The sequence below is a fragment of the Curcuma longa genome, chromosome 20, assembly GCF_044706935.1.
Source record: "Curcuma longa cultivar G26 ecotype Majalengka, Jawa Barat chromosome 20, ITB_CL_G26_1.1, whole genome shotgun sequence".
NCBI lineage: Eukaryota > Viridiplantae > Streptophyta > Magnoliopsida > Zingiberales > Zingiberaceae > Curcuma > Curcuma longa.
This window is the reverse complement of record NC_133880.1, coordinates 1,395,866-1,420,618: the sequence shown is the minus strand read 5'-3', so window position 1 is coordinate 1,420,618 and position 24,753 is coordinate 1,395,866. Positions and strand designations below refer to the sequence as shown.

The following is a 24,753-nucleotide window of genomic DNA, read 5'->3' as shown; positions in this document are numbered from 1 at the left end:
TTTTTTCATATAATTTGCTTGTGAATCATTCTTATAATTTATCTTTATATGTTGAAATCTTTTACAATTATACTACTGAATAATGCTTTTATTCTATTTTTGGCTTCAATGAGCCTCACTTATTTATCAGAATGATCCTTTCTTTGCGTCATGACCAATTACAGTTTCTCGATTTACCTCCTCACAAATGATCATGGGGCCGACCGTATAGGACCGCTAAGATGACGGATTCTAACTTTTTTTTTTTTTTTTTTTTTTTTTTGTGCAGAAGAATGATCCCTTCCTCTACTTCTGCCACTTCCCTTGCCACGAAGGCCGCCTCCTCTTCCAATAAAATCTACATTTGAAAATGGTCATAAGGCGTTGAGAAATTTTTGAATGACACTGCCTTTCTTAACTCAAATGTGTTTAGCACTCGCCTAAACTAGAATGGACGGCCATGATTCAATCAAGACACCCTAGTCGCCTCTCGGCTCATCACCAAACCCTAAACCCTAACTTGTTGTCTCTATAAATATCATCTTCCCTGGCTTTGCGTCTCCGCCATCCTTCTTCTTGTTGCGTAGTTCCTAGTCGCCGACATGAGACCTCCAAGAGGTTAGTCTTTGTTCATTGCAGAATCTCTCTTTTCATTTTAGTGATTGCTGAAAGAATCATCTTTCGTCATTTTGTTAATCTGTCGGGAGGAAGAAAATGATGCTATGTTTGGATTCTGATGTTTTTCATCAGGCGGTGGTAGCTTTAGGGGCCGGAGCGATGGTGGAGGAGGGAGGGGCAGGGGGAGAGGACCGGGAGGTCGAGGGGGTGGGGCAGAAGGCCGTGGTGGTGGAAGGGGCCGTGGAGGCGGACGAGGAGGTAGGGGAGGAAGAGGCCGCGGCGGAGGCCGCGGCGGAGGCATGAAGGGCGGGAGTAAGGTCGTGGTCCATCCGCACCGGCATGATGGAGTTTTCGTGGCTAAAGGGAAAGAAGACGCCCTCTGCACGAAGAACATGGTCTCTGGTGAATCTGTTTATGGCGAGAAGCGAGTTTCTGTTCAGGTGATTTATCTGTCTTCGCATTATCTGTGATCACTGTGTTTTCTGTGTTAGTGATATTTAAACTTTGTCTCGCTATTGTAGAATGAGGATGGGACTAAAGTTGAGTACAGGATATGGAATCCGTTCCGGTCAAAACTTGCAGCAGCTATACTTGGTGGTGTGGACAACATTTGGATTGTAAGTTCTCCATGATTACTCAAAAGACTTAGATTGCTAGTCATTATTCTGTGTTTGATGTGTGGTTAGATGGTCTTATAGTAAGTTCCTGTTGGTAATCACGATCTTATATTTTCAATGATCAAAATTCAAAAGAGATATTGGCAATATAGTAAACATCAGATATTTCCTTTTCATCTAGTGGTCTAACATAATAGCTCAAGCATGCATCTCTCTGTTCATTGTTCTTAGTTGCTGTTTTTGTTGCCGTGTGTTTTGAGTTCATGATATGTGTGACCTGTTAAAGCCTAATCAAACTGTCAAGCTCTATAAGAGGGCAGTTGCCAAGGTGAAATTTTATATAATTTCTTGGTTTGTTCTTCAAAACATTCATTTCAATGAATAATTCATGTTTTTAATCAGATTGATTTTATGAAGTATAAGTATGACGGATTTCAGTGTTATTGTACCTAGATGCAGTTTGGAACACTTGATTATGACCATCTAATTATTTCTTTTCAACCTGGAGTTGTGAAGACAAGCTGAAACTTTTTTTTCACCGACTCTTTTCTTTATTGCTTGATATTCTGCTTGATGGTTTATTATTATTGCATTAATGCTATGTTATATTTTTAGGCTCCTGGAGCTCGTGTTCTGTATCTTGGTGCTGCATCAGGGACTACAGTGTCTCATGTTTCTGACATTGTTGGACCTGTAAGTTTATCTAAAGTTTTATGGTTTTTAGTGCTAAATTTGTTGGATAAAATACTATTCAATATGCATTTCTTATTATTTTGCATTTTTACAGACAGGAGTTGTGTATGCTGTGGAATTCTCACATCGAAGTGGCAGAGATCTTGTAAATATGGCCAAAAAGCGTACTAATGTGATTCCCATAATAGAGGATGCTAGACATCCTGCTAGATATAGGATGTTGGTTGGCATGGTGGATGTTATTTTTTCGGATGTGGCTCAGCCTGATCAGGTAAGGATTTTAGCACTAAATCTGTGTAGTTCAACATGCCATTTACCTAGATCCCAATATAATTTTTAATTTGGAAAGTTTGGAGGTGTACATGAATTGTACATAATTAGATTCTTCAATTGGAGTTAAAGCACTATTCTTCGCTATACTTGGGAAATTGTTCTCTTTTTTGCTTAATGTGCTAGTGGCAGTTTTTTTTATGATGCATTAATAAAATGATTTTGATGAAGTGATTGATATCCTTGAATTATGTCATTTTTGAGTTATATGGACTCTCATTTTGGTGGGCGACTCTAACTCTATCAGATTTGAACATGCAACAATTCATGATATTAGGAAGCTTTTGTTTCAATGTACTTTGAAATTGTTTTTTTAGTTTCTTGAAGATTTATTTAGTCTTTGATATAAAATTTCCATGCATTAGTTGAATTTGCTCGGATTCTCCTTTAGGACATCATGGATGATGAGGATTTGAGTTTTTGATGCATGAGTGGACAAATTATTCCAATGTCAGTCTTTTTTTTTTATTTTTTCTGCGATAAAGTTATTATCTTTGTTCAAGTTATTGATATCCTTCAGCATATCATTTTGAGTTATCATGGGCTATATGCTATTATTTTATTTCAGTCATCAACTTTTTTAACTACACAGAAATTTGGACATGTTGCAATCTACAATTTTTATATTAAAAATAAGAAGCTTTTGCTTTAATATTAAATGTTGAATTTTCCAAGATTGATTTCAACTTTGATTTAGAAGTCCCATGCATATGATGAAGTTACTCGGATTCCCCTTCGGGACATCATGGATGATGCATATTCGAGTTTCTGATGCACATTTACTCTTGTGCCTTGTATGCACATTGCAGTTTTTGGTGGTTTTCATTTTAAATGTTATGCTCATTGCAGTTTTTGGCAGATTTCATTTAATATTTATGCTTCATAATATGTTACATCTTAAAGGGCACTTGATATGATTAACATTATTTTCCTTTTTTTCCATAAAGTTTCTTGTGCTGTTTCTTTCTTTTTCTGATTGGTTGAGTTGTGGTGGATTAAATATTTTACTTGTAATTGTTCTCATTATACATCTCATGTGAATCTACTTTATTTTTCTTTTATTTCAATAAATTTTCTTGTTTTTTTTCTTTGTTGAATCGGTAAGATGATTAGCGTAAATAGTTTGTAAATGAACTTTTCTAGTTAAAATGATTGCTGTCTGTTATTGGTTACTGGTTACAAGAAACTCATTGGTAAAGATACTTTGCTGATTGCCAACTGCAATATAAAGACCATATTATGTCTAATAATTGACAACGTAGGAAATATGAAAATTTGTTAAAATGTGGGAATTTGTTTATAATCACATGCCAAGGAACAATAAATGATATGCTTCCTCACCCTTACAATTGACGACCTCTGATTTTGTCTACATTAGATGATAATGTACTTGCATGAGAAGTCTAATTTGTATGATCATCTCTGAATTCCTTTTTCTAATTAAATATTAAGTTTTTAACTAATTGTTTTGTAATTCAAGATAATATCCATCTCTAATGTTTAGTTGTCTTTAGTCCTTATTGTTATGTCTGGGATTTTTTTCCCACTATTACCCCTTCACCCCTCTAATAATATGAGCAGAAGGAAGAATGTATTATCCATTCAAGGTGTGATATCAGCATTTTGACCCTTGGTTCTTGTAAGTTTTTCATTGGCTCTAGTATTCCTGCAGGCAAGAATCTTGGCTCTGAATGCTTCATACTTCTTGAAGAACGGTGGACATTTTGTGATTTCAATCAAGGTAGCCTAGATTTTCCTTTCATCTATTTACTTCCTATCTAGGTTATCATTTAGTTGTGCTCCATGTATGAAAACTTATTGAAAAATTTCAGTACTCATGGTATACTGTCTGCTTGCTCCCTGTCGTAGGCAAACTGCATCGACTCCACTGTTCCTGCCGAGGCTGTTTTTGCCCAGGAAGTGAAAAAGCTCCAGGCTGAACAATTCAAACCTTCAGAGCAAGTCACTTTGGAACCATTTGAAAGGGATCATGCCTGTGTTGTTGGTGGCTATCGCATGCTTAAGAAACAGAAAGTTGCCTCTGAAAGCTGAGGATTTATCTATCTCAATTGCTCTGAACCTTTGTATTGTATGGAATTTCTTTCGCATTAAGTTGTTTTGCAAGAAATCATATTTGGGTGAGAATTTTTTATGTTTGGAAATTCGAACTCATTTTGTTTACAAATGCTTGAAAAGAACGTTGGATTTTGAGAATCAAGTCTATCAATATTATCTATATATTTGTCATACTCTCTCGTTATATAATAGGTATCTTCTGCTGCTGTCAATTATAAGTAATTCATCAGATGGTTAGTAGAATTAGCTGATGCTTAATAGCTATAGATGTAAACCTAGAAAAGAGTTTCTATGGCCACATAGTAGGATTGTTAATCAGTGATCGTCAGCAATTGCTATACCCCATTCAGGTAATTGGAATCTTCATGTCATTTGATTTTAGTTTCGAGCTTGTGCATGCTCAATTGAGTCTGGGTAAGAACACTGCTCGTGCACTCTTTGAACGCCTTGCTTAAATTCATGACGCTCGAAGAATTACTATGAAATTATCTAATCTTAGATAACCCTGTCCGATAAATTTTAAAGCCAGATAGTTATAATCAACTGGCAGAGCATATGTAGGATTAGAATCTAAGTAAAATTCAATGTAAATTATTTTATCAGCAATAAAATAAAAACTTCAGTTTTTGTCTGTTTCATTGTTCATTCTTTAATGTTTTAAAAAAATGATATTCACAAAAATAGAAAAAAAAACATTTTCATCCCCCTTTCTTTCAATCACTCGGATGGAAAACAAATTAGTTATCAATTTTCTGATTCTCTTCGTATTTCTTTCCATGCATATTAAAACACGTGAAGCAGCTCCACATTTAGTATGAGCCACCGGAGTCGCTGCAATTAAACACGGATTATTAATTGACATTATTCGAGTTTGATACTTAAAAACTTTCAAATTCAACAATTCACCCTCGGAGAGATTAATTTCAAATTATAAAGTTTAACCTTTGATGATTAAAATCCAACAATATTACAAATTTCCCCTCAATGTTTATTAATCTGCATTTGTATCCACAACTTGGATTAGTTATCGGGACATCCATCATAGATTGCCCGTAAATTTTATAATTTTATTTATAACCGCAATAGCCCAAATGACCTCAAAATTTAAAATTTTACATTCCTACCATTACAAAATTACAATCTGCGCCTTTTCAATACAAAATTGTGACTTGCATTTATTTCTGTGCGACGTAATGGTTTGAGCAATCAGTTCAGGTTTTTTTGGTTCAACTACGGTTTCGCTGTCCCAAAGTTTTCCAGTTTTTGAATTTATATATAAATTTTTATAATTCAAATATTTAATTTGTACAATCCGATTAATTTTAAAGATAATTGATCTGACCATATAAAAAATTTCCATCGACCAAAAAATACAAATAAATCTTAATGAACAATTTAACATCATAAATTTTTTAAACGAAAGCTTGAATTCATTTTTAAAACAATATCTTGACGTAAATTTTATAAGACAAAACCATTTTATGCCTTAATACAAGACAATGGACAGTAATCACCGCTGAAAAAAATCATCAAAATATTTTGCCAAAAAAAAATGAAAGAAGATAATCAAATAAAAAAATTGTCTCAAAACTAAAGACAAGGAAGAATTTGATGAAAATACTAGGATTAGGGTCAGAGAGTATTCCCATGATGCAACTCAAAGGACCATCGAACTCTTTATTTTATTACATTAGAAAATAAAAGTGTATATTAAAATTATAAGATTATAAAAAGACCAAAAAAGCATAATTAATACTGATGTAGTCTCGACTTAAATCTCCAAAAAGATATAATTACTAACATATTTTTTTAATTCAAAAAAGTTAATTTCATTTTTCTATAAGACATAATTTCCCAAAATACATAGTTCTAAACAATTATAAATTCTAAAAAAATCAACTTTAGTTTCCAAATCAAAATCATCTCACTGCATATTACCCAGTGAATCTTCGCCTTACATGAAAAAATGCTCAACATGTAAGGACTACAAAGCAACTGCCTTGGTAGACCAAAATGATAAGCACCTAGTGCAAAGAAAAACAAGGCAATATAATATGATTCAATTCAAGCTTATTCTATGAAGATTTTTTTTTAAAAAACACAAAAATAAAAGCCCTACATATAAAAATCCATGTGAAAAGTTACTAAAACTGTTAAATCTACTTTTGGCTTTTTATTTAAAAAAATTGATTAATCACTAGAGTAAAGATTAAACAGATTTAGGTCGGAGGACTGAATCAAAATCCTTCACATGCAGTTGTGTGAAGGTCCCATAATGCTAATTTGGTTTAAAAAAAAAAATCTAAGGCGATGCAAATGAACAAAACATGCAATGCAAAGAAATGAATGAAGCATCAGCTATACATTTCAGACCAAGAACAATAATCAAACCAAATTCAAATGAATTGATGATAAATACTCCTTTTTTCGAAGGAAAAAAATTATGAAACTGATAACTAAGGTAGGATTTAGTACAAACATGGTTGCATATTATGCATTTTCAGGGAAAACTTTTTGGATAAAATCCAAAAACCTATGAGAATAGAACTCTGGATCAACTGCCGAGATAGAAATAGAATCAAACTGTAGTGATTTGTAGGCGCGCTCGATTTTCTTGGTCATGTTGTATTCCTGCAGAATATCGATGATCCCTAGATAAAGAACAACATCATAAACTTCATGAATAGACTCCTTTCCATCATTCCCAGGAATATACTCTGCCCTTGCAGGCATGTTAACGCCCAGCTGGATTTGAAGCCTAATATGGACATCAAACTAATGTCAAATTCCACGGAAGTAATAGATTATGTATTAAATTCGTTGCTTGGGCGTAAGTGAAATGTTTCTGCACCACCAAGAGAGAATTAATTGAAAGAAGACATGTCAAAGGCAATACAAAAAATCCCCCCTCTACTTGCCTTGACAGTTTGAATTTGATTGTAAATTGTCTTAGGAATTAACATAGGACCTGGTCAATCCCTCGCCTTTAGCAATGTTGGGTCTAAAGAGATGACATGTTGAAAGATGTACCAGTGGTAGAGAAAATGGGATGAGGTAGAAATTCCACCCCTTTAGTCTTACATTGCTGAGACATAATAAGTATTCTTAAATACAAAATATTCTCTAACCAAGTACATCAGCATTTTGGATTGGATTTGACACCCTTTTTGGCTTCAATAGTACTGAACTTTGATAACCTCTGGTTTCCTTTTTGTTCCACTTAAATTGTAATATGCTTGTTGTCAATATATATGATCATTCAACCTACATTTTCTCCCTGTCAATTCTCAAATTTCTTTGAGCAAATGCTTTCCTCTGTAGAATAAGACTGACTCAAGGAAATTCCTAAGACTTGATCCATGTAAATAAACATGCAAAACTGACTTTCAGCTGTTATAAAAAATGATATCCCCGTGACCATAGTTGAGAACACTGGCCATTTATTGTTATTGTTGTGTAAATAAATTGTATACTGGAAACATCCTTTGAATCTCAAAGATATGTTTTGCAACGCAATACATTTTCTGAACCCTATTTTTTAACTGTTGCTGCTAACCTCATTCTCATCATTTCTAGCAATATTCCAAGCAAGATAAAAAAAAATTCAGGGAATGCTATCAGGAAGTTGTCCACGTAATAGCCAAATTTTCATAAAATTTCAAGAAAACTTACCTTGCTGTGCCTGGAAGAAGTAGATCCACTTCCTCAAAACCAGCAGCTGATGCACGCAGACGACTTCCTCTTATATGAGGGCCCACAACAACACTTTCATCACTTTCACGTGGAACTAAAACCAGGCCTTGTGGATAGTTAAAAATCTCATCCTCCTGTGCATCTGAAAGAAATATCATTGGAACACATAAAATTACTAAAAGGGGTAGGTTTGTTGTGCTTACTAGCATAAAAAAGTGATTGCCCTTCTGAAACAATAACACAAACTCAAGAAATGCAATTCTTTACATGGATCAGGTTTGTTGTGCTGGACTTTGAGTAACTTTCCTTTCAGAATAACAACCAAATTTAAGCATTTTTGTTTTGGAGCAGGAAACATTTCTCACCTTCCTCTGAGAGAATAGTCAATCCATCTCGTGTAACACTTTGGTTATATGATGTAAATGATTGCAAGTGGCGCGGGGCTCTATAATGCACACCTAATAGTAGGCTATAATCCATTATGTGTTGAGTCTCCAAAAATTTACTGTCAATTTCAATCTGTCTGCAGTATAAATAGAGAACTTTCAAAGACAAGTATAAAAAAGAATAACAACCACGTTAATTTCTTTGATGCAGATATTCAAACTCAGAAGACATTCAAATACATGTTCAATGGTATTGCAAATAAAAAAGCAATCAAGTTGAACTTCTTAGACACATGAAGTGTCCACAACCATTCTTGTTCCATCTACAATTACCCTATCCTCAACTACAGAATCATACAAATACTGATATTAAAATTATATTCAAGAAATAACACATTTGGATAATGTACTTTAATCTTGCCCCATAGCGGGCCTTTCAGGTGAGACACAACATTCTAGACACAACATTCTAAACAAGATAGGCACTAGGTGACATTGGTCATTACATTTCTTTCAGTTGCAATTCATACAAGATGTTGCAAGCTATATAAAGCTCAATAAAGACCATATAAAGCAAAGGTTTAAAATTTGGCACTGTTAGAGTTTTGATCTTTGATTACAACGATACATTTTTTATACTATATCATGTTGTGCCACTATGATTTTGATACTTATTTAATTATATTATTAACGATAATATAATGCATTTTATTTAGTACAAATTGCATTTTTTTGTTGTTTTTTGGAGATTGTCGATGTTGATCCAACAACCTAAGTCCAATCAGTCAACTCGTCGATAAGTTGACGGCTCGAACCGGTAGAGCTCAATATGACAATGTGGATATAGTCCCCTTCATTTTCTCAGCACACCCTTCTCGATATTGTGTCACGGACTTAGTCTTGTCAGTCACCGACTTGATATTGTCGGTCGTCGAACACCTCAAATCTCGACCTATCTTTCGGGTAACATTATCCCTTCGAATAAGAGATTTAAGATTGAGGCGAAAGTCATACCTTCTTCCCTTAAGACGTGCTTACGGTTTCTTGGCAATATGACTCGAAATGATAGCACTCCAAATTTCGAGTCTCGACGAACTTTCAAAACCTTGAAACTCTTTTTGGAGATAAGAGGGAGAGAGAGAGGAAAGCACAAGAAGAGACTTGTCTTGCTTGTATTGCGAAGATGAGAAAGGGAACTATTTATAGGGTTTGAAGGGTATCTGAGGGGTGAGGTATTAATTGATTTAATTAATTAGATCAATTAATCTTTTCCGGCCGCTTTCTTTTCCTTTTTAATTTTCAACAGCACTGCACATCAATTTAATTAATTGATTAATTACTTAATCAATTAATTAATTAAACAATAATTTCTGCTGCCTCAGTTTCAATTTCAGCTGCATGGCATATGCAACCATAATTAATTGATTAATATTTTAATTACAACAGTATCAATTAATCTTATAATTAATTAATTAATCCATTGATTAATTAATTAATTGATTTATTTTGCAGAAAAATTAATAATCAATTTTCAATCGCCCCTTAAATGGTTCTATGCAAATTGACATTCACGCATACTCGAGTAAGCACTCGTGTATTCGCATCTATAAACCTATTACTATTTTCCTCCGATCATGTCAACCAACCCTTCTTTACTCAAATAATTTTAGACATTAATTTCTCATTTACTCAAGAATTAGTTTATGATGGTCTAGTCGCAAAATAGTCGTCCATGTCCATATTCGATTTATTGGTTATGGAAACTAATTTTCCAACATTTTTAATCAAGTATTTTATTCTAATTAGTTATTTACTTAATAGTTAATTAGATTGCTAAATGCATGTTTTTTTTTGTTTATATTTGTTAATCAATTTGCTTGCTTCAGTTCTCAAAGTGAAAAATGCGTGCAACAATTTTTTTTTTTTACTTTTAGTACTTATATTGTATACTTCTTAAATTCCACAATAATTTACATTTATAATCTATTACAGGTAGAAATTGCAAGGAGCAACAAAAAAAGTAGGACCTTCTTTGGTCTCTCTAACCTGAGGCATATTTGCCCTTCAAACCTTTTAACATTAGAGCAATTTAGATTTTACAAGTTCTAAAAACCTTCATTGTTAAGGGTGTAAAATATTATATAGAGATCCAATATTTTTTAGATTTTGAAGATGTAAAATATTATATTTTGAATTTAAATTATATTTTAAGTTTTATAATTAAATTTTATTTTATTTGATAATATAAAATTTATTTAAAATGGGACTCGATTCAATCAAATTTAAAGAATTTTATATTCAAGATTATCAAAACCCTAGCTACTACTCAACACCTGAACAAAAAAAACACATAAGAAGAAAAACTAAAGCCCATCTCATCGAACCCTAGTTTTTCTATCACTTGCCCTCACAATCTCCTAGTCTCTACCAACATCATAGAAGTCAAAATATAATCTTCATCAATGTTAGATACTGAAGTTTATCCTATTTAAAATTTTCTATTTTAAATTATTATTTTTAAATATTTTGGGTGATTAATGAATCTAAACCAAACCAATATTTGGGTTTCAAGGTCGAGTAAGAATGACTTTAGCGTTAGGTGGACCCTATTGAATACACATGGTGATTAGGCTTGGGTAAATTGAAATTAGACTCGATTGGGACTTATTTTTTGTCATTCTAGAATTGAATCAAATTTATATATAGGGAAGTTTTGTTCAGTCTTCTTTAATTAGCTTAATGAAATTCTTTAGAGGTTAGGGGTTATTTAATTCTCACTTCACGTGCTCTCCTCTCTCCTAAATCCTCTACCTTGGCCACTGCCAACCACCCACCACTAGTCACCAACTATGCATGTGTCACTCATCAACGAATCCTTGATTCCCTTCTCCCCTCCTTTAGTAGTCCTCTCTTCCCCAATGTCTTTGTTGCTCTCTCTCTCTTTTGTTTCTCTACCACCATGTGTGATCATCACCTCGATCCCCTTCTCCCCACTTCTAGTAGTCCTCTCTTCCTTCCTATCTATGTTGATCTCTCTTTTGTTTCTCTATCATGGTGTGTGATTGTCATCTCAATCCCCTTCTCCCCTCTTCTAGTAGTCCTCTCTTTCTCAATGTCTCTATTGGTGCCAAGAAAGTAAGGACAAGCTACTGCCAATATTAAAACCATCTCGCACGTTGGTCGATGGATGGAATGGTAAATTTTATGTAGGCTAATCGACATAGCTTAATACTTTAATGTCTAATACAAAGTCCAATACAAGTGATACAAATATACTAAAAATTACAACAACATAACGAAAGCATTGAGCCTAAAGGACATGCATGGTAAGTAGAAAAAAAAAACTTAAATCAATCTTGAAAGAGATTATTTAATTACCCTAGTTCATGTATAGCTTGCATGTCATTCAGTTCCAATTTTAATACCAGTTTGAGAAATGTAAAACAAATCAATGGCAATGATTACAAAATTGAATTAAGATACTAGGGGCAACGATTACAAATTGAATTAAGTGCATATTGTCCTTTATTTGGGATTTGTATGCCACCTTAACGAGATTAGTTTTAAAAGTTTTTGAGGTTGGAACTTAACATGGGAAGTTGGGTCATGTTGTCAAGGCATGATAAGTTACTAGAGAATTGGAGAAATTTATAGTACTACAAAGGTTCAACATTATAACCTTGTTGAAGAAAATCATAGATGGATAAATAGTCATGCAGAGAGTTAAGAGTACAATTTAGAAAACCAATCAATGCATGTTGGCATAAGGGGAATATATTGTACAATCAACCAATTAGCATACAATTGGATCAAGACAATGAGAGCAAACAAGGCTTCCTCCACCATATATACATTCACTTCTTTCCCCAAATTGAAACAATTTTCTCCATATCTGACGAGGTGAGAGGGAAAAACTTCTCCTAGGAATTGTTATAAGACTAGTACGTCATCTCAGAATGCTACTTTGAATTGTTGTGGCTGAAAAAGGCTAGAGAGGGGGGGGGGGAGGGGGGGGGTTGAATAGCCTATTGGTCCACTTCTTGTCTACAATCAAGGTTAATGCTGCAAACAAACAATTAAAAGCACAAGTAAGCTCAAACCAACAGGGAATTTAATGTGGTTGGACACCCTTGAGCTCCTACTCCATTGCCTATGATCTATTGGTGTATTACCCCTCGAAGCACCATTAATCTTTCTCCTAATCAACAAACAACCAAAGGTGGAGAAACTTACAAGCTCTTCTTACAATGATTTGGAATTATAAGAGAAACATAGAGTGGAGAGCAAAGAACGCTTTTACAATGAGCGCAATAAAGTAAACTTTCAGTAGTCAATTTGAGTCTCCAAGGCCGCATATATATAGCTGCTTCTTTTTATTTTAGCCTTGGTTCTGCAACGAATACTTCAGTCGCTAATTTGATTCATCAGTTGATTGCTTGAAAAATAGCCAGTAGGTATCCAATCATTATAGATCATTATTGTCAAATCGATGACTCTTTTGATTCCTCATCAATTGACTGCCTTGAGCATTTGGTCGATTGATATGGTCTTAGTAGACTAATTAGTCGACTAGCCCCCAAATAAACACATTCTATTTGTTTTTGTTCAATGATGAGTCAACTGTTCATTTTTGTTCGATATTGAGTCGGCTACTAGTTGACACTCAAACAAAATACCTCATTCTATTCGTGGTTTGAGATTTAGGGTTTGAGGAGTTTTGGTTTGAATTCTAAATCCAGAATATCAGTCAACTACCTAGTTGATTGACATTTTTTTCAACCTAGAATCGATTAATCTAAGGCATTAATCGACTCACCTTCTAATTCCAATCATTTCTTAGGTCGAGTCTGCTCCTAATCAGTCCCACTGGTACCCTGAATACAAGTGCACTCGACTCTCCTTACAGGAGTTTATCTTCCTGACAAGAGGCTCTTAATGTCTCCGGGACTTCATTGTGCCAAGAAGTCTCCTAGCTTCTAGGTGTTACATGCTTAGAGACTCCTCGTTTCCAAGACTTCATTACATTGACTAACATTGAGTCCCTTGATTTGGTGGGACTTGATTCTGCCAAATATCTTATCCTTGTGACCTACTTGAACTTCCATGTACAAAGTATTCAATCCTTATCGATCTACTTGGGATTCTATGTGCCAATCCTCATCAACCTACTTGAACTCCATTGTTAAACTTGCAATATATATCAAGTTCCCTGCATCCGCATAACACATGCGAGATCAACATTATCTCCTTAACTTAAACTTTAACCAACCATCAAAATTAGATGCAAACTACAAACGTGGGGCGCACCAACAAAATCCTTAGTGGAGCATATGATTAATAATCTAAGAAATAATATTGGTATAAGAGCAAACGAAACTCCCGCCAATGCAGGGTCTTGAGGAAGGGTCTATTATACACAGTCTTCTCTTGCATTGCAAGAGGTTGTTTTCGCGACTTGAATCCGTGACCACCAGTTTTATGGTAACAACTTTACCATTGCGCCAAGGCTCCCCTTCAAGAGATATATGTTATTAAATTGTATACTTAAGAAAAATTACAAATTGTTAGACTAGTGCACATCCATAACATGTAGCAAATTGTTAGACTAATGCACGCCCATAACATGTGCCAATACGACTAGGCACTAATACCACATTATTTTAGATTAGTACTACAATCAGAGGTTTAAAACCTTATTTAGTTCTAAGCTAAAGATGTGACTGTAATTTGATGTCGCACATGTAACCTCAAAAAACCTCGTGGAAACATCCATAAATATCATGCTTCATACCAATTTGGTAAAATTAATTATCCAAAATCTAGAGTGTGAAAAATCATATTATTCATATTAGCTTGCTGTCTAGCCACTTTTTGCATGAAGCTAATGGTCAATCTTATATAGCATGATAAATATAGACGATTCTCTCTTTTTCTTAGTGTAAAATAGTCCATAATCAGTACTAGCAAACTTCAGTGGTGGAAGGGCTTTGTAAAGGATTAATACCATCCAACTAGAGCTTTGTGAAATTTCTTTTCATGAATCTTTTAATTGATCTTCAAGATCATAATTAACTACATGAAATCACTTAACTATTTGTTATAAGAACATTCTCTTACTTGAGCAAAGCATCTCTCCAAGAAGGCTCCAAATAAAAGCAGTAATCAAGATCCAAGTCTTTCAGCGTTGTGTTCTCATCTATTTCAACATTCTCAGTTGATCGTCCCAAGGACGACCCTTTCAAATCAAATCTCCTGTGAATTCTCAATTCTGTGCAAAACATGTTCCCCATTACAACAAACCTGAACTGCAAAATAAAGGATCAGTTTTTCTTTATACAATATCCAAGAATTCAATTTATTTCTACAATGAAATAGTTGACAAAGATTACATTGCAAGAAACAGACTTTTGTAAAGATATTACTTGAATTTCATGTTACCTTTTGCCCACTAGAAGGCTTGACCCTGTGAAGACCAAAGAATTTAGTGATGAGGGTATTATCATAAGTTCGGACGTGATGATAGTAGTTGGGCAGCATTCGCAACAGGACCTACAAAAGTAATGATATTTGTAAAACTAAAATGAAAATGATTGTTTTAAATTAAAAAGAAAAGGGCTCATGTTCCCTTGTGCTGCTATATTTAGAGAGTTGAAAGCAAAGAACTAAAGACCTCTTTGAGAATGGTCCACTTAAAAGTACATATTTAATTTTATTAAACAACTCAAATAGTAGTTAAAAGGATGCTACAGAGAATCACAGAAATACTATTTTATACATAGACTGCATAGGAGCAAAATATGGCAAATAATTTGAATGGAAGAGTAACAAATTACACCCATAGACTCTGATGGGGTGGTATTATTTGTTGCACATAAATTCACTTTAATCACCAAATTTATTGGTCATATCAAGGTAACCACCATGCCTTAAAAATACAGGATCAGTTTCCAACAATGTCTTCCAGTATGTTCGATGCTAAAAATTACTAGATTTCAGTTTTCAATAACTTGTATGATATCATATGAAAATAAGGGAAAGTTCTTTTACTAATTTGTAAATTCAAAGATCCTAATTATCCATCAGCTAGCTAAAATAGCCAAATAATAGATGAGAAAAATACCTTGACTTCTGATTTACGGAGAGTCTTAATCATGAACCGATCATCTTGGGAAAGAAAAAATATACTACCACTTTTCCCAGGAGAAGAAAGCTCCCTGAGTGTATCATTACCACATATTGACATCATATAATCTGCAGCATCAATTTTAAACATTTCTCGTAGGTTTCTGCAAATGAAAAGAGACATTGAAAAAAATAAAATTGAAAGGCTAACATAAGAAGGTATCAACAAATTTAATACACAAACAACGAATGAATTCAAATATAGAGAAAAAAAACGAAAATATATTAGATAGCATTAAGTAAAGTTCCTTGACCTTTGGGTTTCCCTAGGTGGAAAATTAGTAGGTGGAGAGTGGAAAAGCCTCTCACAAGAGGAGTTCCATCATTCATGGAAATTTTTTTACACTTTACCCTCCTACTCTTCCCCCTCCCCCGCCACACACACACACAACTCACCCACCCATCTTTCCATCCAAATAACCCACCCTAAATCCAAATTTGTCTTGCAACAAGACTGGAAAGTAGAAATACAAAAGATGTACACACATTCAAATAGATCACAATCTGACAAAAAATCACACTCCAGTCCCAACAAAATTGATTATGAATCCTAGGAAATTCACTATGAAACATGAATAGAAATCACATGATACATCATGCAAACAAGCATAGTCATAAAATAAATAGTAGAGCATGATGACTACCCACCATTTTCTTACTAAGAATTGAAGGCATGTGAACTTCATTCGTAGATTGTAGAAAGGATAACTTGACATAAGAAGAGAACATGCACTAACATATTTCTAGGGCAAATAAAAAGAATGAGATTAATCACATTTTTTATACATCAAATGACATCACTCACAAAATTTCTCCTTTTTAAGGCAAAGTAGAGCTTCAATATTATTCTAATATAAAAATTTTTAAAAAGGAATAAGTACAAAGGATATTATGCAAGTAAACAGAGAAGTTTGGAAGTATGCAACAACATAAGAAAGAAAAAGCAGAGCTGCAACAAGTTTGTGCTTTCTGATACAAACAGCCCAGTAGGTTGTGCATATTCTACCAAATAAGAAAATTCATGGTGGATTCACAGATATCCAAAACAAACAAACAAACAAAAAAATCTTAAAGACAAACTAATGGAAGCTAACTTAGCTATAAGAATGATCTATAATACTCTGAGAATTTTTAATCAAACAGTTTGCTGAAATAAATGTATCATTAAGGAAATTGATTGAAAAGATTTCTTAAAATGTTGCTTTTATATTTTGGTTTAAATGGAACCACAAAAGTTTGCTCACTTTTGGGACTTTCCAAATTCCATTTCAGTTCAATTATAATTTGAAGTTACTGTTTAAAATTGTTGGTTGGTTTGAGATTTGAAGCAGGCCTACCCTTAGGCATAACAAGGTTAAATGCCACAAGTCCTCATCTTCAACTACCTAAATCATTTGTGAGCGCCCACCAGATTGTCCTTGCATATAATGTCGGCAAGAACATGATCCCTATCGTAGTACATCTTGAGAACTCGATGACCCTCATACAACCATTGAAAGCCTGATCATGACCACCCAAGTTCTCCATATTAGCATCATCACTGAGATTGCTCCTATCTAGGGTGCACTCTAACTAGCTACAAGTTCCTCCCTTTCATTGTCTCCACTCATGTTTCTACTCCCCTTCCACCCACAGAGATCAACCTACATTAAACAAATCAAATGGAGGAGATGGACGACATCTCTGAATGGCACTAAGCCATCAATGTTGTTTGAGTCCACCTCCTAACTAGCATTGCAACTAGATTCACAGCACTCCCAATTTCTAGATAGGTAAACAGGTAGTGTTGTCATATTTACTTCTAACTCAACAAACAAAAATGATAAAAAGGAGAATACATAATGTTACAGATTGATTTACCTTCACTGTATGAATTTGATTAAGTTTAGATAGTCTCTGTATATGTGTATGAGATTGATGCATAAAATAAATAACATATTTTTAATTCCTCCAAAATTTCTTAATATGGTTTCAGAACAAACCCTAGTCAGCATTCAAAACCCTAGCCATCATTCCAAACCCTAACCTCCTCTTCTCTTCCATTATTGATCAATACCAACAACTCTTCTCTTGCATTAACTACCACTAGCCTAAGAGGAACCGCCGATCCTCGATTTGTCATCGCCTAGATTCCAATCATTAAAATCTCCACGAGCCACATGCACCGTTACGAGTTCTCTAGTCCAATCCCACACGTCAACACATGATGATGTGTTCACTACCAGAAATCTCTTCGTTTATCACTATTCCGTTCACCCTGCTCCATACAACATCTTCATGTACCTGGTTGAGTCAGCATCTATTCTACGTGTGGAACGTTTTTATGCAACAAGTTCAAAATTTCTTTAGTGTTTTAGATTTAGTTTTCTATTTTCTTTTGGTTCTTGTTGCTCTTTGGTGATATGGCTAAGAAGAAATTTGTCATGATTTCTGATGAATATGTCAAATTCTCTCAGTACCAAAAATCGTTAAAATCTTCATCTACACCAATTACTATCATAGCCGAGTCAAGTAAACCAAATACATGTCTTGTTTCCTCATCCTCCAAATGGATCATTAATTCTAATGTCACAGGTCATATAATAGGTAATTCTAAATTGTCCTCTACTTTTCAATCACATACTATACTTCTATTGTTACTTTAACAAATTGGTCAACCATGATTTGAAATCTTACACCATGTCAAGCAAAACGGTCGAAATGTATTGTTCTAGTAAATCACCAAAACTCGATACCACGTGGTACTAAGGTTCAAAATCTTGAGTTCTGCTGTAGTTTCGGTCTTTGATCAGAAAGATAGGCATGGTATTGGTGACAAATTGAAGATTGAAGGAGGAAGGAGATGAAGGTAAGGAGACATTGCATGTGTTAAGTTTCGGTAATTTAAAACCATGTTCAGTACAGAGAATGTCTCCTTCCTATGTTTCATCTCCTTTCTTCTTCAACTTCATTCCATCACTAGCACCATACTTTGAAACATCGACACGATACCGAAATAATATCGTTCCATTCAAGATCGAAACTTTGGCACAACTCGAGATTTTGAACCTTGAGATCAACCTCTTATGTTCTTAGGTTTGGCATAATTACTCCAACTCCTTCAATTCCATTACACCATGTCTTAAGCTTACCTTGGTTGTCTTTTAATTTAATTTCTATAATTAAGCTCACCCAAACTCTTAACTGTTATGTCTCATTCTTTCTTGATTATTATCTTTTTCAAGATCTTAGGACAAAGAAAATTATTGGTAAAGGACCCCATCCGAAGCACATTGACGGTTGTGTCATCCTTTTGTCCTAGTATTGAAGAAAGTTCATCCCCAATTTTATAGTCTATCCTCATTACATTGTGAGTTATGTCAGTTTGCTAAACATCATCGTCTTAGTTCAAGTCTAAGAGTCAATAAACGAGCTAGTTCTCCTTCTGAATTAGTTCTTTTAGATGTTTGGAGACTTGTCCTATTATGTCTCAACTTGGGTTTAGTATTTTTTTATTTTTGTTAATGATTTTTCTCGTATGACATAGTTATATTTGATGAAAAGTCATTCTAAGTTATTCTTTCATTTCTTTGCCTTTTTTTTTGTTGAGATTAAAATTCGATGTAATGTTCCTATACAAATATTGCGAAGGAAAAATTACTGCCATGTGACCTAGTGGTCGCAGGTTCGAGTCGCAAAAAATTCTTACAATGCAAGGTAAGATTGCGTATAAAAGACCCAATATAATTTGACCCTTCTCGGAAGCCTACATTGATGGGACCTTCATGCACCGGACTGCCCTTTATACAAATATTGCAAGTGATAACGCTAAGGAATACCTATCAAATCTTTTCAAACTTACATAACTTAACATGGCATTCTCCATCAGACCTCTTATGTTAACACCATTTCAAAATGGGATTCCTAAGAGAGAATAGTCATCTTCTTAAAACTGTTAAGAGTTTTATTATTTCAAATGCAAGTTCCTAAATAGTTTTGGACAAATGCAATTTCCACAGCTTATTTTCTAATTAATCATATACCATCATCTGTTCTTTATGATGAGACTCCTCATCACATTCTCCTTTCAAATAAGTCATTATTTTGTTTAAACCTAGAACATTTAGTTGTACTTACTTTGTTCGGGATATTCATCCTTAAGTCACAAAACTTGATCCAAAATCTCTGAAGTGTGTTTTTTTTAGTATTCTCGTGTTAAAAGAAGGATATAGACGTTACTCTTCTAATCTTAATAACTATTTGGTGTCCACTGATTTCACTTTTCTTGAAACCACACCTTTCTTTTCCTCTACCGATCGCCCTAATCAAAGGGGGCAATGATGATTTGTTATTTTATACCGTCACATCCTCTATTTTTTATCCTATTAAATATATTCTTGTTAAGCCTCTCATACAGTAGGTTTATTCTCGATGATATATTCCTCCTGATCCATGTCTTGCGCTAGCTTCTTCATCAATCAATTTAATTTCAAGTGATGATGTACCAATTGCTCTTCGCAAAGGTAAAGGCCAATGTACTTATCCAATATCTTCTTTTGTGTCTTATAACCACTTATCATCTACCTGTTCCTTTATTGCATCTCTTGATTTTATATCCCTTCCTAAAACTGTTCATGTAATTTATCTCATCCCAGTTGGTATAATACTATGATCGAAGAAATGAATGTTATGGATGACAATGGTACTTGGACCTAGTCAAATTACCTACAACGAAGAAGGCAATTGGATATAAATGGATGTTTATAGTTGAAGTCAATCTTGATGGGTCTATTGCTTGACTAAAAACCTATCTTGTTGCTAAAGACTGCCCCCAACTTATGGAGTGAATTATTTTGATATTTTTTCTACTATTGCTAAACTTACTTCTGTTCAGTTATTTATTTCCATAATAGCTACTCATAATTGGCCCTTACATAAGTTAGACATCATAAATGCTTTTCTCATGGTGATCTTCAAGAAGAAGTCTATATGAAGCAATCGCTAGGCTTTATTGCACAGGCAGAGTATGGGAAAGTTTGTCGTCTTCGTATAGATTTTACAAGCACATAACAACTAGACCAGAAAATGTATGATCAAACTTCAAGCATATGAATAATTGTTGTTAGTGCAGACCTGAATACCATTGGACAATAGTCTTTCCATTTAAAATCTTCAGCACGATGTGGAGGTGTGAGCTGCGAACCTTCTTTTGGAAAATTCATCCAAAAGCTTGCTCTAGGACCAAAATCTGATGCTCGCACTTCACGCCTTTGTATTGGTGTAATTTTTCCTACAGTATACCTGGAAATAAACACCATTGTTGAGAGTTAAACCTCACTGAAATGCAGCTGGGGAAAATAAATGTGCACAAATTCAAGTGTTGAATATAGTACAAAGAAGCCGATGCAAAGCTAAAACATAATGATGCAAAATCACTACACTGGACTTCAAAGATATGGGATAAATAAAATTAGAACATATTTAGTTAATAGTGATGAAATTTCATTGACTAATATCACCAGTAAATGGGTGTGTACTTTTGACCCTCTTTACTTCCAAAGAGGGAAAATTCCATTACTCAACCTCCTAAGGTGATGGAATATGACATCCAAATCACTGGATTATAGTTCAGCAGTATTCAAGGAACATGACTAAGCTTGTAAGAAATTTCATGAGTTGAATATGAGCAGTATGTCTGAAACAACACAAATTAGAAGTTGCCACAAGGAAATTAAAGTTATAAATCACCAATCAACTACAATATCATAATAATTCATTTAGTTTCACAGATGAAGTTAATCTTACATCTTAAGTACCTGGCAAGGCAGGTAATCAAATCTGAAGTATTAATTAGGTAATTGTAAACTAAAAAAAAAAAAATCATCATTTCAAACTTTGGCATGTTGCAATCACAAGCATTACTGTTGTCCATAGCAACAAATGGAGGACTAGAAGAACCTTTGCAAAGATATTCTAAAAACTCCATGCATATATCCCTATTTGTCAGCATATACACCAAATATAAGCGCATTTACTTGAGAATTCACCTACCTTGTAAATAAGAGAACCACAATTTTTGGGATGAAAAGTTTCTCTTTAGTTCATATTCAACCATGTGTTGGAAATTGGATTTCATAACCAATGAAATTGAGTAAGCGTATGTACATTCTATATTGCAAATAGATTGTCATAAAATCAATTCCTCAAGAGAATAAGAAATTAATATAAAATTATGAGCTACTTGAGATAGAGAAAACTGTAATCAATATTACCAGTTTCATCTAGATCCATTTATGATCATGACGAGGACACAAACCTATACACGAGTAGTCGACGAACATGAATATATGAGCGCTAATACCATGTGGGGCTAGAAGGGAATATGTGACACATAGCTCTAATTGGGTTGAGCCAAATTGAATTGGGCAGGGTGCAGTGCATGTAATTGGGCCACTAGCCTTAATTGGTCTGGCAATCCAAATTGGGTTGTTAACTCTAATTGAACCAACAGCCCAATTGAGCATAAGAGCCTAAAAGAATGATAAATCCCAGTCAGTCTCATGGACTCAATCCCTGGGAGTGGCCGGTCCGGTCCCACAGAAATTTCTCACCGACCACCAGGGTAAATCGGGAAGCGCATACGGCGTCCAATCCAGATGCCCAACATCCTTTGATTGCGTTCCCCATTTGGAAGAAAATTCTTGCAAATACGCCGTAGCTGGGGATCGAACCGCGGGTCCCTAGGTCACAACCCGGATGTCCTACCGTTGCACCATTGCCCCGGGGACAAGCATAAGAGCCTAAAGAGGGGCTGTTGTATAACACCTATAGCCAAATTAGGCTTTAATTTCATGGCATTAGATAAGACCAATTAATGGGGCCAAGCCCAAATTAATGAAACAGAGATGGGGATGCGCCATTCTCAATTTCGCTACCCAACAGTACCAAGCAGTCATTGTACAGTGTCTGTTTAGCAATGTTCACAACAATGGTCCCCAAGGGATTTTCTTTCCCCTTATATCCCTTCAAAATACAAATTCAAATTAAGGGATGCAATCTTGGTTTCTGCCCTTTTGTCATGTCTCCCCATTCCTATAAACACAACCACAAACTTTCATTCCAAGTTGCTCCAAATTCAAGTAAGAATCTTCCACTCAAGTTCTCTTCTCTACTTCTAGAGTTCCAAGGTGTTGAAGTTTGTTTGGGTCATAGAATTTGAAGTGCTCATATTCCAAAACAAAGGTCGTTGCATCATAAAGTAATCATAAACGCTTGGGCAGCATGTTCAAAGATAGAGTCAAACTCTCGCCTCAAAATTTCAATCATGTTCAACAGCATTACTGTGCCACTGGTCCACATCAGAGATGATTAACTAAAAGGATGCCTTGACCATTCAAAGGGGAGCATCGACTGACCCAAGTCGCCAACCCATCATCTCATCATGCTGACCCACTGACAAGTCAACAAAAATCACCGCCCAAGGAGACAAAGCTATATCAACAATAATTTAGAATAGGTGTTTCAGTTACAACAAACAAAGAGGTTTTAACTGCAATTTAAAACAAATGAAAAGATCCTAAGTGCACCTGCCTATGCCTATGAAATTAAGAAGACCATGAGAATTCAAAGTTTATCATAGACCCAACATAATCCCCACTTTCCCCACCAGAAATGAGAGCATATTTGGTTAGTTCTGGAATTCTTTAGGAAGGTTGGAAACCTCCAACATCACCAAGACCAAATGATGCAAATGATGAAGCAGCCTCTTGCTTAGATGGCTACTGAACTTGTATGATGTATCATCAACTCCTAATATCACCCCTCTCCATTGGCAAAGTGCTTGTTGTCAACAACTATTGCAGGTATCAAGGACAGAATGTTTCCTAAAGCTACTGTCTTTTGGCCAAACATAACTTTGCCTAATGAATCAAGAACTTGAATTTGCCAAAACTCGTGTGGGTGTTGAGTCTACATGAGGCTTGGGCAGCATGACAGTGATCACACATGACAACAGGTTGCTACTCCAGTTTCACACATGACAGTAAACAAATTACATAAATAATCCCTTTGCATTCATGTTGTGTTCACACTATCATAAATATGACTGGCAAAAGCATAACGTTTAAGTGGTTGTTGAGTTCACAGCTGAATATAGAATGATCAAGCTGACATAAGAATAAGACATGGATGCTTACACAGCTACCAATTAGTGTGCTACTTGTTCTTAATTAATTCTAATAAATGGATTGGAACTAAACAAACAATTTTGAAAACATGTAAGTGGATTAAAAGAAAAAAGTTTAGGAGCCAATTTGTAACTGATTGATGATTCAGGGATCAAATATGTAATTAACCAAACAAATAGATATTTATTTCAACCACAACTGTTGTGTCCTTTTCGTCAAGTTCCTTTTCACATTAGATTGTGGTTTTTTCTTCCTCATGTCCATGCATTTACTTGGAAAACCCACTAGACTGGTTAAACACCAACTGGAGTAAGGTTCAGGTAACTCAAACACCGCTTCAAAGAAGAGAATCAGAACTGTTAAAAACTTATCAAAATGGAATCATCAATCATGTTTCTATTTTCAATCTTTGCTTTGTTTTCTTACCATCTATTGTTGAGGTCATCTAATTGTAGCAAAGTTTAGGTACTAGTTGACTCAACACAAGTACAAGGAAAAAAGGCTGAGATAAGAGTGGTTGTGTTTAAGTTAATGAACACACTGAACTTGAGGTTGGAACTAACAACCACAGTACATGTTGAGGATCTAATTGAAACTCAAATAGGACTCCATTGGAAACATATAAAATTTAAGGGGGTGAATAATGTAGAGGGGCCACCTAGGTAATAAATCCTCTTAATTTTCTCACTTCAACTTTAATATGATTCCATAGGAACCTGTATTCATCTCTTCCTACTAGATCTGATTTCATCTAGCAGATTTCCCAAGTAATTTGAAGAGCATCTCAAACACTTAGGAATGAACAAGAATTTAAATGATGTCAGTGCGGATAGGAGATGAACAGAGATAATTGGAGATGGATGATTAGACCTATCATGTGCATCCATTGGCTGAGGTTATTTGTGCAATATCTAAGTCTCCATACTTCATATTGTGTGTCCATGCAGATTAATGTGTGGGACTGCTGTCAGAGTTGGCTCTGAATAGTTCAATTTGAACTGGAATAGTCAGTAT

The 24,753-nt window shown here is 34.7% G+C and overlaps 2 protein-coding genes and 2 non-coding genes across 4 annotated transcripts in view; 3 read left to right on the top strand and 1 right to left on the bottom strand.

Moving 5' to 3' along the window:
* Positions 1-551: 551 nt before the first annotated feature.
* LOC141813644 (rRNA 2'-O-methyltransferase fibrillarin 1-like) lies at positions 552-4,452 on the top strand. Its single transcript, XM_074701604.1, has 7 exons — positions 552-597; positions 730-1,037; positions 1,119-1,214; positions 1,830-1,907; positions 2,002-2,178; positions 3,910-3,978; positions 4,107-4,452. Exons 1-7 carry the CDS (start codon positions 582-584, stop codon positions 4,287-4,289), a joined length of 927 nt encoding a protein of 308 aa, XP_074557705.1. The 5' UTR covers positions 552-581; the 3' UTR covers positions 4,290-4,452.
* On the top strand, positions 2,594-2,665 carry LOC141814091 (small nucleolar RNA snoR60). The gene has a single exon (XR_012600438.1). It is a non-coding gene; the product is annotated as a small nucleolar RNA snoR60 (small nucleolar RNA).
* On the top strand, positions 2,942-3,013 carry LOC141814090 (small nucleolar RNA snoR60). Its single transcript, XR_012600437.1, has one exon. It is a non-coding gene; the product is annotated as a small nucleolar RNA snoR60 (small nucleolar RNA).
* A 2,240-nt stretch (positions 4,453-6,692) lies between the features above and the next one.
* The window catches only part of LOC141813149 (phosphatidylinositol 4-phosphate 5-kinase 9), a 42,399-nt gene continuing 24,338 nt past the window's right edge, over positions 6,693-24,753 (bottom strand). The window contains exons 4-9 of the mRNA XM_074701060.1: positions 15,513-15,678; positions 14,831-14,941; positions 14,510-14,697; positions 8,372-8,529; positions 7,986-8,148; positions 6,693-7,071 (exon numbers count right to left, since the gene is read on the bottom strand). Of these exons, the coding sequence (XP_074557161.1) occupies positions 6,804-7,071; positions 7,986-8,148; positions 8,372-8,529; positions 14,510-14,697; positions 14,831-14,941; positions 15,513-15,678 (1,054 nt within the window). The 3' untranslated portion in view covers positions 6,693-6,803. The remainder of the gene's footprint in view (positions 7,072-7,985; positions 8,149-8,371; positions 8,530-14,509; positions 14,698-14,830; positions 14,942-15,512; positions 15,679-24,753) is intronic.

What these genes read in the sequence shown, in the direction of transcription:
- LOC141813644 (XM_074701604.1), top strand. An exon ending in ATGTGGCTCAGCCTGATCAG is followed by an intron (nt 2,179 to 3,909) that starts GTAAGGATTTTA and finishes GTATTCCTGCAG; the next exon opens with GCAAGAATCTTGGCTCTGAA. An exon ending in ATTTTGTGATTTCAATCAAG is followed by an intron (nt 3,979 to 4,106) that starts GTAGCCTAGATT and finishes TCCCTGTCGTAG; the next exon opens with GCAAACTGCATCGACTCCAC.